Raw genomic sequence first — 17,917 nt, forward strand, 5'->3', positions numbered from 1 at the left:
GCAGCAGAGACAGACAACACATGAAAAGACAGGTACAGAGATAAGCTAAGCCAGAGAGAGCAGTAGACAGACACACAGTCAAATAGGCAAACAGACTCATAGTAAGTTAAAAAAAAGAGAGTTGGAGTAACACAGACACATCCACACACCCACACACACATACAGATGTTGTTCACATACTCACTGACGGAGAAGGTTGTGGCGTGTGGGTGGTAGCGGTAAATGAGGAGCTCGTCATCGTGCCTCAACACTCGTCCACCCAAACGCAAGTGATGGAAGAAAAATATTAGGTCCTCTGGGGTTCCTGCACCCTCCTCGCTGAACCCTCCCACCCTGAAAGGAAAGATTATGTGTTTCCTTTTGTTCTCTTCTATTCACACGTACCACCGTTGCCAGATTATCATAGTCAGAGCATAGTATTTACCATTTTTTTACGCCTAACTATTGCTAAGAAACATCAGGAATTAACTATTTCAACGATAAATATAAATGAATCTAGTTATTGGGGCCCAGGAGACAGTTTTGGGGTCAAAAGTCGATAAATATAAGAGAAAGAGTAGGACAATCTGGCAATGTTCACGTGTACAGATATTCCTCATCCCATCCTGTGTGAAGGCTGCAATCCTTAAGAGGTGTAATTTGTAAAACTTCAAACATTGGTTTTCCCATGAGAATATGTGATAAGGCAAAGAAGCTGGTTTGCCATATTGTAATTAAAACAAGTGAGATCAGACATATATTGGCTTTTTTTTTTATCTATATACAGCAAGAGAGACAGCTCAAGGGCAATAAAATTAAAAGAGCAACAAAAAAGCCTGCCAGGCACTGCTCCAATTAACCCTTTCATTGCTAAACACTCGCAGGCAGCATTAGGCGCATTTGCTGGTGGTGGTAAACACTCGCTGCGAGCACCAGCCGCACTTAAATCTCCCGCGTATGGGTGTTATAATATTTCTCACAACACAGGATTGCCAATTGAGTGGGTTCTCCACTAAATTTGGTGGAAAATCATATCAGCCAAGTGCGGAAAATCTACAGACGAGTAACTGGTGGATGTTCTTGTCCAATATAGCGGCATTTTTGCATAGCTTCACCTATCACCTGACTGATTCTTTGACCAAATAGTTGTAAATATTGCAGTTGGCAATACAACCTTGCCAGCACCTCATGGAGAGATGTCCGCAGTTGCCTCAAAATGGCTGATCATCGTGCATGCACTGACGTAAGTGTTCACATTCAGCACTCCCTGAACGTGCCTGTACGTTCGCAGGGGAGGCATACATAACCGACTCCTATAGATCCGGGCCTCTTCTTTCCAATGGTGTTTTTGTTTTTTAGCTGTGATGAATAGTTTTTGAGATGCAGAAGTTAAAAGAGACCCCCATGGGGCTGCCCGACTGTGCCTGAGGGGATAGATGCCTCCCAAGCCCACGCAGTGAAAGGGTTAAAGGAAACAGTATGAGAGGCCAAAAGGGAGGTCAGTTTTGGGAGAAGAGGTGTTATGACACTTTTCTTGAAAGATGTTAAGTTATAGGCAGGAGTGAATACAGATGAAGGAAGGCTGTTCCAGAGTTTACCAATGTAAGGGATAAAAGAATGAAGATGCTGGTTAACTCTTGCATAAGGGATTTGGACAGCACTAACAATAATGCTTTTTCATGTTGGAATCAAACCAGTGTGTTGGCAAGTCACCCATTTGCCTCCCTCTCCCAACATGGTTGTGTGAGTGTATCTGATCCAGTGGTGGGGTGCCCTGACCAGACAGAGTAAAGTCACAGCCATTTCCACCAAGCCTGCTGGAGGAGGAAGGCAAATGGGAGACTTGCCTCTTTTGTTTTTAGACACTGGATTGCGAGGCAGACAATGACGCCAATGCATTAGTTCAATTCTGGAGCTGGATAATAAGTAGCCTGTGTTATTATTGACTTGCATAACAATAATAAAAAAAAATAGTAATAATAATAAAAATATTGCCCCCCTTTCCCCCACCTGTCAAACACAGAGCGGTGACAGAACCAGGTGGGCATGATGACAGTGGGTCCGTGCGACATGTATATCTGTGTCTCCAGCTGCAGCGGCGTCAGGGTGTTGGCCCAGCGTGTGTACCGAGCCGTCGAGTCCGCTGGCTGGCGGAAGAAACGGCTCCCGACAATCTGCATGAGGATAGTTAGGTAGTTAGATGCTTTTCTTGGCCATGAACATTCACTCAAACATATTTATCCTCACAGTAGTCCATAAAGGCGCGATTCCACCGAGGCAACATTTTGGCAACATGGGGCATGCTACATTGTCAAATAAACCAAGTGCATTTCCACCAGTTCAACAGAAGGCAACATGTAGCATGCAACAGTGTGGCATGCGACAGGTGGCAACATGTTGCCGTGTTGCCTGTCGCACGCGACAAGTTTTAGGTTGTTGCCTAGTGTTGAACGCCTTCCTACCAGTCACGGGAAACAAACCTTGTTGAAGGCAACAAAATGAATTGGCCCTTAGAAAAAAAACATGGAATTTATAGAAAATTACAGGAAACATACTGTCCTATGGGATATGCGCTTAAAAGACTACAAGAATAACCATGCAAAATTAGATGCACTGCAGGAATTAGCAGAAAAATTCAAATGTGACGTGGAAATGGTAAAAAAGATCAAGAATTTGCGGACTGCATTTCGCCATGAGCACAAAAGCCTAACCCAAAAGAAGTCTGGATCCTCGCCCAATAAGAAGAGTAAATGGTTTGAATACATGAGAGATGTATAACTTTCTCCAGTAGCTAGGAAACACAATGCCACCAAAAGTCTGATTTTAGGTGGCATGGCTTCCCGGTAATTTGTGTCACTCTTCCTAATCCTGGGACTCACTTTGTTGAGAAGGTAATTAAAATCTTCCACACTCATCTGTGAAAAGTTTTTGAAAAGTGATTGGTCATCGGACAGTAATTTTTCAATAAAATCATTTTGAGCAATGTTACTGCCCATAAAAAGTTATCTCTTCCACCATCGGTGTTGTCTTTTTTTTTTTTTTTTGCGAGCATTTGTGAAGAGATGTTTCTTGATACTCTCCTCTTCAAAGAGTTCAAGGCATAGGCAGGAGAAAATACAGATGAAGGAAACTTGTTCCAGAGTGCAAGGGATGAAAGGATGAAGATGCTGGTTAACTCTTGCATAAGGGATTGGACAGTACAGGGATGAGCTAGAGTAGAAAGTCATGTGCCGCTGGGCTGTGGGAGGTGGAGGAGGCATGCAGTTGCAAGTTCAGAAGAGCAGTCAGCATGAAAATATTGACAGAAGATAGAAAGAGATGCAACATATAGAGAATTGTAAACATGTAATGGGAGGAAAGAGAGGTGGATGAGGGGAAGGCCTCTGGTGTGATATCTACAACTTCTAAGAGGATGTCAATGTGTTTTGTCACACTTACAGCGTCGTGGTGCTTGCTGGCCAGCTCATACTGCTGTTGTATCCTTGTGGGCAGCATTATGTCATCCTAGGAAGTTTGACACTATAAGTATGATAACAAATTTTGTTATACTTTGAAAATTTATATTTATATATATCTACATATTTACGCTTCCGTGGTCTAGTGGTCAGCGTGCCTGGCTTCTACTCAGCGGGCCCAGGTTCGAATCCCAGCCGGGGCAATTAGCATGCAGCTCACCCAGCTGTTCATCCTCCCTTTCGGGCTGGTCAATAACCTTGGGAAACCTGGGGAAGGTATACTGTGGTAACCCGGATGTCACACTGCCCTGTGTCCCGGGGTAATGGGCTCCCTCCCACCACAGGCTCAAGGGTCAATGTTACGGAGATGAGCACCGAGGCCACGCGCTGCTACAGCGTATGCCCCCAACTTTACCTTTACCTTTACATATTTGCAAATATAATTAAGCAGACAGAAAGGCAAATAGACCGAGAGACAGGCAAACATATAAATATACAGTGAGGCCCCATCACTAGTGTTGTTCTTACTAGTGATTTCAAGTCTAGCACAAGGATGAAAACAGTCCCAAGTCTCAAAACAAACAACCAAAGCTGCAGAACTGTGATAATATTCCCAATGACTGGGAGGGCCAAGTGGGCACTTCTTTGACTGTCTCCAGTATCCAACCATCCTGCATGTACCTTATTAATGGACTTTGTAACCTGTAGAAAGGCACTGTTGCTATGCAACTAAAGATACTACAGCCCTGCATTCACTTGGCATGATGAGAGCACAACCCGACCGCATGTAGAGGGGGGGGCTTGAGTCCAACCAGACAGTGGATCAGTTGTGCATAACATAAATTGGCATTCCAAATAATAGCTCTCCCAAAACATTTCTGCAGCAGCTCTTACAGGCAACCCTCTGCCGGAGGCAGTAATCATAGTTGAACAAAACACTCATAGAAGACAAGATGTAGAAGAGAGAATCTGGCCCATTAAACACACAATGCTGTGCAACTGCATGTCTAACAGGTCAACTGAATGTAGGGCTGGGCTCCTCTAGTTCACTGGGGGAGGACAGCTTGTGCTTGTCATCAACCCATCACCTCGGGACACAAGGCCAGTGTGACATCCCAGTCATCACAGTTTGATCTACACAGGTTTTTCCAAGAACCCATTTATTGATGAGCCCAAAAAAGAAAATAAACAGTTGGACAGACTGCTTGCTGACTATCCATGATGGGATTGAACCCAAGTCTTCACCTTTGGATTTTAAGATAGGCATGTGAAGTGAGTGGTTAGTAAGCACTCAACACACAGCCCACCCAGCTGTTGAGCTGTTAATCCTCCCTCACAGGCTGATCAATAAGCAGGCACCTGGGTACACCTAAGGAAGGTACCTGCAGTAACCCAGATGTCACACAGTAATGGCTTATTACCTGCAACAGCCTCAAAGGCCAATGTGAAGGATGAGCAACAAGGCTTTATGCACCTAAAGTGTATGCCCCCAACTTTACCTTTACCATGCTAACCCACTGCACTAAGGTGCTACATAAACATATGCAAATACATACATATATATGCATAACCCAGTTATATGCATAAATATATGCATAACCCAGTTACTCACAGCATCAAGAAAACACAGGAACTCCCCTTGACTCTGCTCCACGGCTCTGTTCTTGGCGTACCCGACTGTTGGAAGACATGGATACTATTAGTCTGGGTGTGTGTATGTCATCAGAGGACAGGGAACTCATCAGCTCACTGCCATGTGTTCCAAGGGGGTGGCATACAAGTACTAGTTTGGTTCCTGTATATTCCAACACATTCAATCCACACACTGACACCCACCCACCTCCTCTCGGCTTATCATTGTGTTCTGTCTTCACGGTAACGCAGCATCCAGCATTCCTCAGGACAGCACTCCACCGGTCCACTACAGCTTCTGACGCATCAGTGCATGAGTCCAGAAACACAGACACCTCTAGGGCTGGGCACTGGGTGTTGGCACTGTACTCCTGCCGCAGCACAGACGCCAGGCAGTCATCAAGCCACGTGGCACCATTGTGGACTGGGATGATGACGGACTGTAACGAGAGGATGGGTAATAAGAACTTAGGAATGAAAAGAATGGAGACACAAGAATATAAAGGGAGTACAAGAGGTCAGCCTATTAGTCTATGCGTGATGAATGATGAGCATAAAGGTAACACATGCTGCCTCTCTTTCTATCTTCTGATATTTTCATGCTGACTGCTCTTCTGAACTTACTAACTGCCTGCCTCCCCCCCTCCCACGGCCCGGCCCCGCTGCACTCATCCTCCTCCATCTTAATACTTGCTGAGGCAGAGGAGCAACATCTTGGAGGCCATCTCATGCCCTCACGTCTCGACCACAGGATCTATGGGGTCTTCTGAACACCTACATAAATCTCTCACTCATCATCATTTATCTTGACTCAATAATCTCGCCAGTAAAAATGCTGACAACACAAATGTTGACAATTCAGTCCTCTCAGACGAAGACAGACAATGGCTCCTAGATTGACATAAAATTTAGTCTTGATATGATATATGAGAAATGTCTTTTAACCCGAGAACGGCGACAGACCTTAATTGAGGCTTGCCCGAGGAGAGGTGACAAGCCTCAATTGAGCACGATTTTTGAACGCATACAGAAACTGCGCCAGTAGGTCTAGATAGCTGAAAATTGGACTGGATCATGTAATATATGGCAACACTCAGTAGGACTACCCGGTATCCCCATGTCATTCATTTCACTCACGTCAGTCGTCTTGCCTCGTCTCGTGGCACGTCTTATTTATAAATTATTGATAAACTAAAAAAATTCAGACATAGATGGGGTGTATATTAGTAGTTACAAATATGTGTTCGTGCGACGTGTCATTTACGCTCACGTCCCTCGTCTTGCCTCGTCGCGCATAGTCCCCACTCACACGTCCCAGGGGTTACCAGCGCTCGGCTAAATATCATTTATTGACTGCTGCCACAGCCATACAAATAAGTTTAGGACTTTTTGGTTTTCACTATCCTATGCGCTCCAATATTCCAAAGGCGCTGAGGTACGGTTTTTCCAATTCTAAGAGACTCAATTTTTTGGTCAACCAGTCGCCTGACAATGGCTCTCTCCAACCATGGGATTGCTTTTCTCAGGTTAATATGGATTAGTGTCAGGTTTTTAAGTTGGAACAAGAAATAAGAGGTTCAATTACGTAATGTGTAATGTTAAACTCAAAAGTGTTCAGTGTGTCGAGGACCTGGGCGTCAAAATAACGTCAAACCTCAAATTTTCAAAGTGATGCATTGACACAGCAAACAAAACGAACAGAATGCTGGGCTTCATTAATACAAACTTCTCATTCAGAAAAAAAGATGTAATACTTCCAGGATACATGAGTTTACTCCGACCCCACTTAGAATATGTGGTACAGTTTTGGTCTCCCCACCATGCCAAGGATACTGCTAAATTAGGTGTTCAACATAGGGCAACAAAGATAATCCCTTCCTTGTTCAATAAACCTTACAACGAAAGGCTCTCATCTCTTAATATGTTTTCTATGGAGAAATGTCGCCTCTCTCTCTCTCTCTCTCTCTCTCTCTCTCTCTCTCTCTCATCCCCCCCAGGCAGAGATAATGGGTTGTCAGCTGCCTTGGTACACACACACGTATATGATGACAATACTAATATTGCCTAACCAAGATGATGAGGCAAATATTATCATCAGTATTAAGAAGAAGAAGAAGAAGAAGAAGAAGAAGATGAAGAAGAAGAAGAAGAAGAAGAAGAAGAAGAAGAAGAAGAAGATAACATATGAGAACAGAGAAGAAGAAGAAGAAGAAGAAGAAGAAGAAGAAGAAGAAGAAGATAACATATGAGAACAGAGAAGAAGAAGAAGAAGAGAGAGAGAGAGAGAGAGAGAGAGAGAGAGAAATAACATGTGGTACAGTTCCCACAATAGCATCTTTAAGGGGTCACCTTCTATCCTTTCTCAGCTCGGCACTTCCCACGCACCCAACACTCCTCTCCTGACACAACACGCCAAACACACAGCTGGATTGATTGGGGGGGGGGGGCCCAGGTCACACAAAAGCCCGTATTTTTTTTGCATTTCTGCCCCTCAGTTCGTCTGCCCCTCAGTTCGTCTACCCCTCAGTCCGTCTGCCCCTCATTTCGTCTCCCCCCAAGTTCGTCTGCCCCTCAGTTTGTCTGCCCCTCAGTTCGTCTGCCCCTCATTTCGTCTCCCCCCAAGTTCGTCTGCCCCTCAGTTCGTCTGCCCCTCAGTTCGTCTACCCCTCAGTCCGTCTGCCCCTCATTTCGTCTGCCCCCAAGTTCGTCTGCCCCTCAGTCCGTCTGCCCCTCATTTCGTCTCCTCAGTACGTCTGCCCCTCATTTCGTCTCCCCCCAAGTTCGTCTGCCCCTCAGTCCGTCTGCCCCTCATTTCGTCTCCCCCCAAGTTCGTCTGCCCCTCAGTTCGTCTGCCCCTCACCCTCAGTTTGTCTGCCTCAGTTTGTCTGCCCTCAGTCCGTCTGCCCTCAGTTCGTCTGCCCCTCGTTCGTCTACCTCAGTCCGTCTGCCCCTCATTTCGTCTCCCCAAGTTCGTCTGCCCCTCCCTCAGTTCGTCTACCCCTCAGTCCGTCTGCCCCTCATTTCGTCTCCCCCCAAGTTCGTCTGCCCCTCAGTTCGTCTGCCCCTCATTTCGTCTCCCCCCAAGTTCGTCTGCCCCTCAGTCCGTCTGCCCCTCATTTCGTCTCCCCAAGTTCGTCTGCCCCTCAGTTCGTCTGCCCCTCCTCAGTTCGTCTACCCCTCAGTCCGTCTGCCCTCATTTCGTCTCCCCAAGTTCGTCTCCCCCCAAGTTCGTCTGCCCCTCAGTTTGTCTGCCCCTCAGTACGTCTGCCCCGCATTTCGTTTAAGTTCGTCTGCCCTCAGTTCGTCTGCCCCTCAGTTTGTCTGCCCTCAGTTCGTCTACCCTCAGTCCGTCTGCCCCTCATTTCGTCTCCCCAAGTTCGTCTGCCCTCAGTCCTCAGTCCGTCTGCCCTCATTTCGTCTCCCCCAAGTTCGTCTGCCCTCAGTTCGTCTGCCCTCAGTCCGTCTGCCCTCATTTCGTCTCCCCCAAGTTCCCCTCAGTTCGTCTGCCCCTCAGTTTGTCTGCCCTCAGTTCGTCTACCCTCAGTCCGTCTGCCCTCATTTCGTCTCCCCAAGTTCGTCTGCCCCTCAGTTTGTCTGCCCCTCAGTTCGTCTGCCCCTCAGTTCGTCTGCCCCTCATTTCGTCTCCCCCCAAGTTCGTCTGCCCCTCAGTTCGTCTGCCCCTCAGTTTGTCTGCCCCTCAGTTTGTCTGCCCCTCAGTCCGTCTGCCCCTCATTTCGTCTCCCCCCAAGTTCGTCTGCCCCTCAGTTCGTCTGCCCCTCAGTTCGTCTGCCCCTCAGTCCGTCTGCCCCTCATTTCGTCTCCCCCCAAGTTCGTCTGCCCCACAGTTCGTCTGCCCCTCAGTAAGTCTGCCAATCAGTTTGTCTGCCCCTCAGTCCGTCTGCCCCTCATTTCGTCTCCCCCCAAGTTCGTCTGCCCCTCAGTTCGTCTGCCCCTCAGTTCGTCTGCCCCTCAGTTCGTCTGCCCCTCAGTTCGTCTGCCCCTCAGTTTGTCTGCCCCTCAGTCCGTCTGCCCCTCATTTCGTCTCCCCCCAAGTTCGTCTGCCCCTCAGTTCGTCTGCCCCTCAGTTTGTCTGCCCCTCAGTTCGTCTGCCCCTCAGTCCGTCTGCCCCTCAGTTCGTCTGCCCCTCAGTTCGTCTGCCCCGCAGTGCGTCTGCCCTCATCTGCCCCTCAGTTCGTCTGCCCTCAGCCCTCAGTTCGTCTGCCCTCAGTTCGTCTGCCCTCAGTTTGTCTGCCCTCAGTTCGTCTGCCCCTCAGTTCGTCTGCCCTCATTTCGTCTCCCCAAGTTCGTCTGCCCTCAGTTCGTCTGCCCCCAAGTTCGTCTGCCCCTCAGTTCGTCTGCCCCTCAGTTCGTCTGCCCCTCATTTCGTCTCCCCCCAAGTTCGTCTGCCTCAGTTCGTCTGCCCCTCAGTCCTCAGTTCGTCTGCCCTCAGTTCGTCTGCCCCTCAGTTCGTCTGCCCTCAGTTCGTCTGCCCTCAGTCCGTCTGCCCCTCAGTTCGTCTGCCCTCAGTTCGTCTGCCCTCAGTTCGTCTGCCCCTCAGTTCGTCTGCCCTCAGTTTGTCTGCCCCTCAGTTCGTCTGCCCTCAGTTCGTCTGCCCTCAGTTTGTCTGCCCCTCAGTAAGTCTGCCCCTCAGTTCGTCTGCCCCTCAGTTCGTCTGCCCCTCAGTTCGTCTGCCCCTCAGTTTGTCTGCACCTCAGTTAGTCTGCCCCTCAGTTCGTCTGCCCCTCAGTTCGTCTGCCCTCAGTTCGTCTGCCCTCAGTTCGTCTGCCCCTCAGTCCGTCTGCCCCTCAGTCCGTCTGCCCCTCAGTTCGTCTGCCCCTCAGTTCGTCTGCCCCTCAGTTCGTCTGCCCCTCAGTCCGTCTGCCCCTCAGTTCGTCTGCCCCTCAGTTCGTCTGCCCCTCAGTTCGTCTGCCCCTCATTTCGTCTCCCCCCAAGTTCGTCTGCCCCTCAGTTCGTCTGCCCCTCAGTTCGTCTGCCCCTCAGTTCGTCTGCCCCTCAGTTCGTCTGCCCCTCACGTCGTCTGCCCCTCAGTTCGTCTCGTCTGCCCCTCAGTTCGTCTGCCCCTCAGTTCGTCTGCCCCTCAGTTCGTCTGCCCCTCAGTCCGTCTGCCCCTCAGCCCTCAGTTCGTCTGCCCCTCTGCCCCTCAGTTCGTCTGCCCCTCAGTTCGTCTGCCCCTCAGTCCTCAGTTCGTCTGCCCTCAGTTCGACGGCCCCTCAGTTCGTCTGCCCCTCAGTTCGTCTGCCCCTCAGTTCGTCTGCCCCTCAGTTCGTCTGCCCCTCAGTTCGTCTGCCCCTCAGTTCGTCTGCCCCTCAGTTCGTCTGCCCCTCAGTTCGTCTGCCCCTCAGTTCGTCTGCCCCTCAGTTCGTCTCCCCCCCAGTTCGTCTGCCCCTCAGTTCGACGGCCCCTCAGTTCGTCTGCCACTCAGTTCGTCTGCCCCTCAGTTCGTCTGCCCCTCAGTTCGTCTGCCCCTCAGTTCGTCTGCCCCTCAGTTCGTCTGCCCCTCAGTTCGTCTGCCCCTCAGTTCGTCTGCCCCTCAGTTTGTCTGCCCCTCAGTTCGTCTGCCCCTCAGTTCGTCTGCCCCTCAGTTCGTCTGCCCCTCAGTTCGTCTGCCCCTCAGTTCGTCTGCCCCTCAGTTCGTCTGCCCCTCAGTTCGTCTGCCCCAACTTCAGTCTGCCCCTCAGTTCGTCTGCCCTCAGTTCTGCCCCTCACCCTCAGTTCGTCTGCCCCTCAGTTCGTCTGCCCTCAGTTCGTCTGCCCCTCAGTTCGTCTGCCCTCAGTTCGTCTGCCCTCAGTTCGTCTGCCCTCAGTTCGTCTGCCCTCAGTTCGTCTGCCCCTCAGTTCGTCTCCTCAGTTCGTCTGCCCCTCAGTTCGTCTGCCCCTCAGTTCGTCTGCCCCTCAGTTCGTCTGCCCCTCAGTTCGTCTGCCCTCAGTTCGTCTGCCCCTCAGTTCGTCTGTCTGCCCCTCAGTTCGTCTGCCCTCAGTTCGTCTGCCCTCAGTTCGTCTGACCCTCAGTTCGTCTGCCCCTCAGTTCGTCTGCCCCTCAGTTCGTCTGCCCCTCAGTTCGTCTGCCCCTCAGTTTGTCTGCCCCTCAGTTCGTCTGCCCCTCAGTTCGTCTGCCCCTCAGTTAGTCTGCCCTCATTTCGTCTCCCCAAGTTCGTCTGCCCTCAGTTCGTCTGCCCTCAGTTTGTCTGCCCCTCAGTTCGTCTGCCCCTCATTTCGTCTGCCCCGCAGTTTGTCTGCCCCTCAGTGCGTCTGCCCCTCAGTTCGTCTGCACCTCCTTTCGTCTCGCCCCAAGTTCGTCTGCCCCTCAGTTCGTCTGCCCTCAGTTTGTCTGCCCCTCAGTTCGTCTGCCCTCAGTTAGTCTGCCCCTCAGTTTGTCTGCCCCTCAGTTCGTCTGCCCCTCAGTTTGTCTGCCCCTCAGTTCGTCTGCCCCTCAGTTCGTCTGCCCCTCAGTTCGTCTGCCCCTCAGTTCGTCTGCCCCTCATTTCGTCTCCCCCCAAGTTCGTCTGCCCCTCAGTTCGTCTGCCCCTCAGTTTGTCTGCCCCTCAGTTCGTCTGCCCCTCATTTCGTCTGCCCCTCAGTTCGTCTGCCCCTCAGTTCGTCTGCCCCTCAGTTTGTCTGCCCCTCAGTTCGTCTGCCCCTCAGTTCGTCTGCCCCTCAGTTCGTCTGCCCCTCAGTTCGTCTGCCCCTCAGTTCGTCTGCCCCTCAGTTCGTCTGCCCCTCAGTTCGTCTGCCCCTCAGTTCGTCTGCCCCTCAGTTCGTCTGCCCCTCAGTTCGTCTGCCCCTCAGTTCGTCTGCCCCTCAGTTCGTCTGCCCCTCAGTTCGTCTGCCCCTCAGTTCGTCTGCCCCTCATTTCGTCTCCCCCCAAGTTCGTCTGCCCCTCAGTTCGTCTGCCCTCAGTTCGTCTGCCCTCAGTTTGTCTGCCCTCAGTTTGTCTGCCCTCAGTTCGTCTGCCCTCAGTTCGTCTGCCCTCAGTTCGTCTGCCCATCAGTTCGTCTGCCCCTCAGTTCGTCTGCCCCTCAGTTTGTCTGCCCCTCAGTTCGTCTGCCCCTCAGTTCGTCTGCCCTCAGTTTGTCTGCCCCTCAGTTTGTCTGCCCTCAGTCCGTCTGCCCCTCAGTTCGTCTGCCCTCAGTTAGTCTGCCCCTCAGTTCGTCTGCCCCTCAGTTCGTCTGCCCCTCAGTTCGTATGACCCTCAGTTCGTCTGCCCCTCAGTTCGTCTGCCCCTCAGTTCGTCTGCCCCTCAGTTCGTCTGCCCCTCAGTTTGTCTGCCCCTCAGTTTGTCTGCCCCTCAGTTCGTCTGCCCCTCAGTTCGTCTGCCCCTCAGTTCGTCTGCCCCTCAGTTCGTCTGCCCCTCAGTTCGTCTGACCCACAGTTCGTCTGCCCCACAGTACGTCTGCCCCGCAGTTCGTCTGCCCTCAGGTCTGCCCCTCAGTTCGTCTGCCCCTCAGTTTGTCTGCCCCTCAGTTCGTCTGCCCTCAGTTCGTCTGCCCTCAGTTCGTCTGCCCTCAGTTCGTCTGCCCCTCAGTCCCTCAGTTCGTCTGCCCCTCAGTTCGTCTGCCCCTCAGTTCGTCTGCCCCTCAGTTCGTCTGCCCCTCAGTTCGTCTGCCCTCAGTTTGTCTGCCCTCAGTTTGTCTGCCCTCAGTTCGTCTGCCTCAGTTCGTCTGCCCTCAGTTTGTCTGCCCTCAGTTCGTCTGCCCTCAGTTCGTCTGCCCTCAGTTCGTCTGCCCCTCAGCCTCAGTTCGTCTGCCCCTCAGTCCGTCTGCCCCTCAGTTCGTCTGCCCCTCAGTTCGTCTGCCCCTCAGTCCGTCTGCCCCTCATTTCGTCTCCCCCCAAGTTCGTCTGCCCCTCAGTTTGTCTGTTTGAAAACCTCCCGTCGAAGTTCCTGGGCTTTCCACGGACTGCTTTGTGATCCTGGCGATAGTTTTACACCCCTGCTGCACACTGAGCGGGAAAAACACCCATAAAAGCCCGGTTAATCTTCTCTGTGGCCTCGGGAAGTCGTCATAATGGGAGCCCAGTACTTTTAAAAATATAGTCACCCTCATAAAAAAATTGCCTAAGTCATTTTTCAGCGTAGAGCTTTGAGGTAGAGGGCAGAAGACCACCAGGAAGGCCAAGGAAGACATGGAGAAAGGTGGTGGAGGAAGATATGAGGAGGCTGAACATCACAGAAGAAATGGCTATGGACCGGCAACAGTGGAGGAGGCTCATATCCCGTCCAACCCCACCATAGGGAATAAATGGACGTTAAATGATGATGATGATGATTTTTCAGCGATTTTCAGGTTTTTCGTCTACATCAATTTTTCAACATGACGCCCATTTTTGTATAGTTGACTTTGTTATTTGGGGTTTGAGTGTTCTAGAATTAACCTTTTCATTTCTGCCTAAATCTTAAGCCAAATGAGATAATAACAGTTCGTTTTTTATTTCCTGAAAAGTAGAAAATAATGACTTAGGTGGTGTGTTGACGAAGGTGACGATATGACACTATGTATGGGGCCCTACCCAATCACTTTTTTGTGTGTTGTGTTACATCCAAGATAATAATTCACAAGGACATACTGAAACTGGTTTATAATTTAGGGCCTTACACCCACATCACAGGCTCTCCCTTCCTTGGCAATTCCCATGACATCAGTTCCAATAATATCAGTTAGCCTCACCCTGTTCACCATGAGCTCTCTATTGCCCGTATTAAACACTTGCCTTTCCTTTGACATCAGTTTCATCTTTATCAGTCAGCCAAACACCATTCCTGAGAAGCTGTCTATGAATCACTTTAAATTGTTAACCCGGTAGCAGCAGGGATCATGTTTCTTAATGGTCCCTCTAAGCGAGAAAAATGAGAAAAAATCATCACTCACACAAACCATTTCATAATATATATCAAAGCATTTGTGATCAGTTTATGCATCATCTATTTTGGGGGGTTTAAATCATGGCACAAATTTGGCCCATCGCTGCTACACGGTAAAGCCATAAATTTGGCCCGTTGATGCTACACGGTAAAGCCACAAATTTGGCCCGTCGCTGCTACACGATAAAGCCACAAATTTGGCCCGTCGCTGCTACACGGTAAAGCCACAAATTTGGCCCGTCGCTGCTACACGGTAAAGCCACAAATTTGGCCCGTCGCTGCTACACGATAAAGCCACAAATTTGGTCCGTCGCTGCTACACGGTAAAACCACAAATTTGGCCGTCGCTGCTACACAGTAAAGCCACAAATTTGGCCCGTCGCTGCTACGGTAAAGTCACAAATTTGTCGTCGCTGCTACGGTAAAGCCACAAATTTGGTCGCTGCTACACGATAAAGCCACAAATTTTGCCCGTCGCTGCTACGATTTCAAGCCACAAATTTTGCCCTTCACTGCTACACGGTAAAGCCACAAATTTGGCCCGTCGCTGCTACACGGTAAAGCCACAAATTTGGCCCATCGCTGCTACACAGTAAAGCCACAAATTTGGCCCATCGCTGCTACCGGGTTAAACACTTGCCTTTCCTTTGACATCTGTTTCAACATTATCATTCAGCCAGACACCATTCCTGAGAAGCTGTCTATGAATCACTTTAAAAGTTTAAATTGTTAATACTACACCTAACATTAATTTTGTCTGTTAGTGATAGAATGGCACATGTAGGCCAAGGAAAAGTCCCATCTCCTTGTTTATATTTGTCCAACCTCTCTTTCATTTGATGGACACTCCCTGCCTCCACAGCTTCCTCCTTTAGACCATTCCACTCATCCACACTTCTGTACAGGAAACTGAGCTTCTTTTTATCCTTCCCCTTTTCAGCTTCTTACTGTGTCCTCTCAGCCCCTTCTCCCTTGTCACAGCTAGGTCACTTCTATCCAATTTGTCCAATCCACCAGTTAATTTATACAAAGCCATTAAGTCTTTTTGTCGTCTCCTCTCCTCAAGCATCGTCAATTTCATTTCTTCCAATCTGTTCTCATGTGGCAGACTCAACAACTCCGGTACCATTTTGGTCGCTATCCTCTGTATTCTTTCCAGCTTCATTATATCTTTTTTTCCAGTGGGGGACCAAACCAATGCTGCATATTCTAATCTTGGTCTTATCATTGCCATTAAGATTTTTGTCATCATATCTTTATCCATATAATGAAACAACATTCTAATGCTTTGCAAGATTACATGTCTCAAAATATTCTATTTATGTGCTTATCAGGGGTCAAGGTATCTTGAACAATTACTCCAAGGTCCCTTTCATTGTTTACTGCGTCTACATCCATCTCACCATCTAACATGTTGTCATGGGTCTGTCTTACTCTTTCTCATTTTCATTACATGGCATTTCTTTGGGATCAATTACATTTCCCACTGCTTACTCTATTTATATATCACATTTAAGTCATTTTGAAGTCTCTCACAATCTTTTTTTTCCTTTATCCTTCTCAGGAGCTTGGCATCTTCTGCAAAGATACTCATATAATTTCCCACTTTTTTCTGGCATATCATCAATGCATATTAAGAACATTATTGGTGCCAGCACCAAGCCCTGTGGCACTCCACTCTGACTTTTTGTACCTCACCAATGGTCTTATTAACCTATCTGCTGCGATTGGCACGGATTTTGCCTTCACAGGTAGTCTGGTAATATATAGTCCCAGGTCTTTCTCTGCATCTGTGGTGGATAGTGGAGTGTTTCCCATTTTCCAAGGCGCAGGACTTTTCATTTTTCTACATTGGATTGTAGCAGACATTTTTTGCTCCATTCCTGAATCTTGGTGATGTTTTCTGGTAGGAAATCCGCAGCCAAGGGGTTAAATGACCGACTGATCTCTTGTTGTCTCTGCATCTTTCTGTATCCGTGTGAAAACAGGCATACATGGATTCCCTAACTCAGGTTTCCCCAGGTAGCCACAGCACACCTTCTCTGGGTATTCCCCTCCCTATTCATCGAGGGAAGACAGCCATCTGGAGGTACTACATAGATAAGGGAGCAGATAAAGTTTGTCATGACAGAAAAATATAATAACTCCCAATGGTTTCCCTTTATATCAAAACAAGGTCACCAGTAAAAACTTGTGACCGTGTGTGTGTGTGTGTGTGTGTGTGTGTGTGTGTGTGTGTGTGTGTGTGTGTGTAATTCACCACGGCCTAATCACGAGTTGGACTCACTTTCGCCAGCAGGTACCCTCCTGACACAAGCAAGTGCATGCTCATTATCATTGATCTCTGGGTACTACCAGGACCTCACACCCCATCCCCCTTGCTCAAGGGGGACAGTAACCACTCCTAGTCAATGGAAAGAATCAGGCCTGAGCGGGGCTCAAACCGCCGCCTGTTTGGCCGTGAAGCCTTGCAGCGCGGCGCTCTAACCAGTTGTGCCACAGGAGTGGTGTGTGTGTGTGTGTGTGTGTGAGATGACCATGTGTACTGAGAGAGAGAGAGAGAGAGAGAGAGAGAGAGATTTACATAGATTTACATAGAAAATCAGACCACACAGACCCCATGGTCCAGACTTGGTGGTCTGTCCTTAAACCTAAGTGATTTTACATTAATCAGAAGACTCCAAAACGTTGCACTTCTACTCTAGTTGATATTAAGTTGAAGGAAGTGACGGTCGAGCTTATTTTTGAAGGAGTCAATCATGTTACACTGGACCACTGATGATGGGAGCTTATTCCATTCTCGCACTACAACGTTGGTGAAGAAAAATTTTGTGCAGTCTGAATTTACTTGTCTACATCTGAGTTTTACGCCATTGTTCCTCGTGCGCAGACTGTCATCGATCATAAACAATGTTGATCTGTCTACATTCGTGAAACCATTAAGTATTTTAAAACATTCGATCAATTTTCCTCGGAGGCGACGTTTCTCAAGAGAGAACATGTTAAGGGTAGAAAGCCTTTCTTCATAGGATTTGTTGCGCAAGGAAGGGATCATTTTCGTTGCCCGACGCTGAACACCTTCTAATTTAGCAATATCCTTTGCATGGTGGGGGGACCAAAACTGTACCGCATTTTCCTAGTGTGGTCTGACTAAACTGTTGTAGAGCGGGAGTATTACATCTTTATTCTTGAATACAAAGTTTCTTTTAATGAAGCCCAACATTCTGTTCGCTTTATTTGCTGCATCGATGCATTGCTGTGAGAATTTGAGGTTTGACGCGATTTTGACCCCCAAGTCTTTGACGCATTGAACGCTTTTGAGTTTAACGCACATTTCGTATTCGAACTTCTTATTCCTCTCCAACTTGAAGGACCTGGCACTTGTCTACGTTAAAGGGCATCTCCCATCTATCCGACCAAGCTGAAAGTTTGTGCAAATCCTCTTGGAGGCTTTGCCTGTCTTCATCAGTGAGAACCGAGTTACCAATCTTTGTGTCGTCTGCAAATTTACTAATGCGGTTATTGAGTCCAACATCCACGTCGTTGATGTAAATAATGAAGAGCACTGGGCCAAGGACCGAGCCCTGAGGGACGCCACTAGTGACAGGCGCCCACTCTGAGTTAAATCCGTCAATCACTACTCTTTGTTGTCTGTTGCTCAACCAATTCACGATCCATTGGTTTACTTGACCGTCAATACCTATTTGCTTTAATTTGTAAAGTAATTTATGATGCAGGACTTTATCAAACGCTTTCTGGAAATCAAGATAGACTACGTCCAGTGATTTGGTTACGTCATAAACAGTGAAGAGGTCGTTATAAAAGGTTAATAGGTTTGATAGGCAGGATCTTTTGTTTCGGAAGCCATGTTGTGAGTCCCCAATCAATGAGTGGCTTTCAAGGTAACTCACAATTTTGTCTCTAATTATGCCCTCAAGTAGCTTACCTACAACCGAAGTTAGACTAATGGGCC

At 48.8% G+C, this 17,917-nt stretch overlaps 1 protein-coding gene across 4 annotated transcripts in view; it reads right to left on the reverse strand.

Moving 5' to 3' along the window:
- LOC126983501 (UDP-GlcNAc:betaGal beta-1,3-N-acetylglucosaminyltransferase-like protein 1) overlaps positions 1-17,917 on the reverse strand; it is a 46,805-nt gene that overhangs the window by 9,594 nt on the left and 19,294 nt on the right. For 3 of the 4 annotated variants that reach the window (XR_007735944.1, XM_050836247.1, XM_050836246.1), the window contains exons 2-6: positions 5,275-5,506; positions 5,047-5,111; positions 3,418-3,483; positions 1,990-2,153; positions 181-333 (exon numbers count right to left, since the gene is read on the reverse strand). Coding sequence is in view for 3 of the 4 variants with exons in the window: in XM_050836247.1 (XP_050692204.1) it covers positions 181-333; positions 1,990-2,153; positions 3,418-3,483; positions 5,047-5,111; positions 5,275-5,506 (680 nt within the window). In the remaining variant the exon portion in view is untranslated. The remainder of the gene's footprint in view (positions 1-180; positions 334-1,989; positions 2,154-3,417; positions 3,484-5,046; positions 5,112-5,274; positions 5,507-17,917) is intronic. The other variant, XM_050836248.1, reaches the window with a different exon arrangement.

The sequence above is a fragment of the Eriocheir sinensis genome, chromosome 54 (assembly GCF_024679095.1).
Source record: "Eriocheir sinensis breed Jianghai 21 chromosome 54, ASM2467909v1, whole genome shotgun sequence".
Classification (NCBI taxonomy): Eukaryota; Metazoa; Arthropoda; class Malacostraca; order Decapoda; family Varunidae; genus Eriocheir; species Eriocheir sinensis.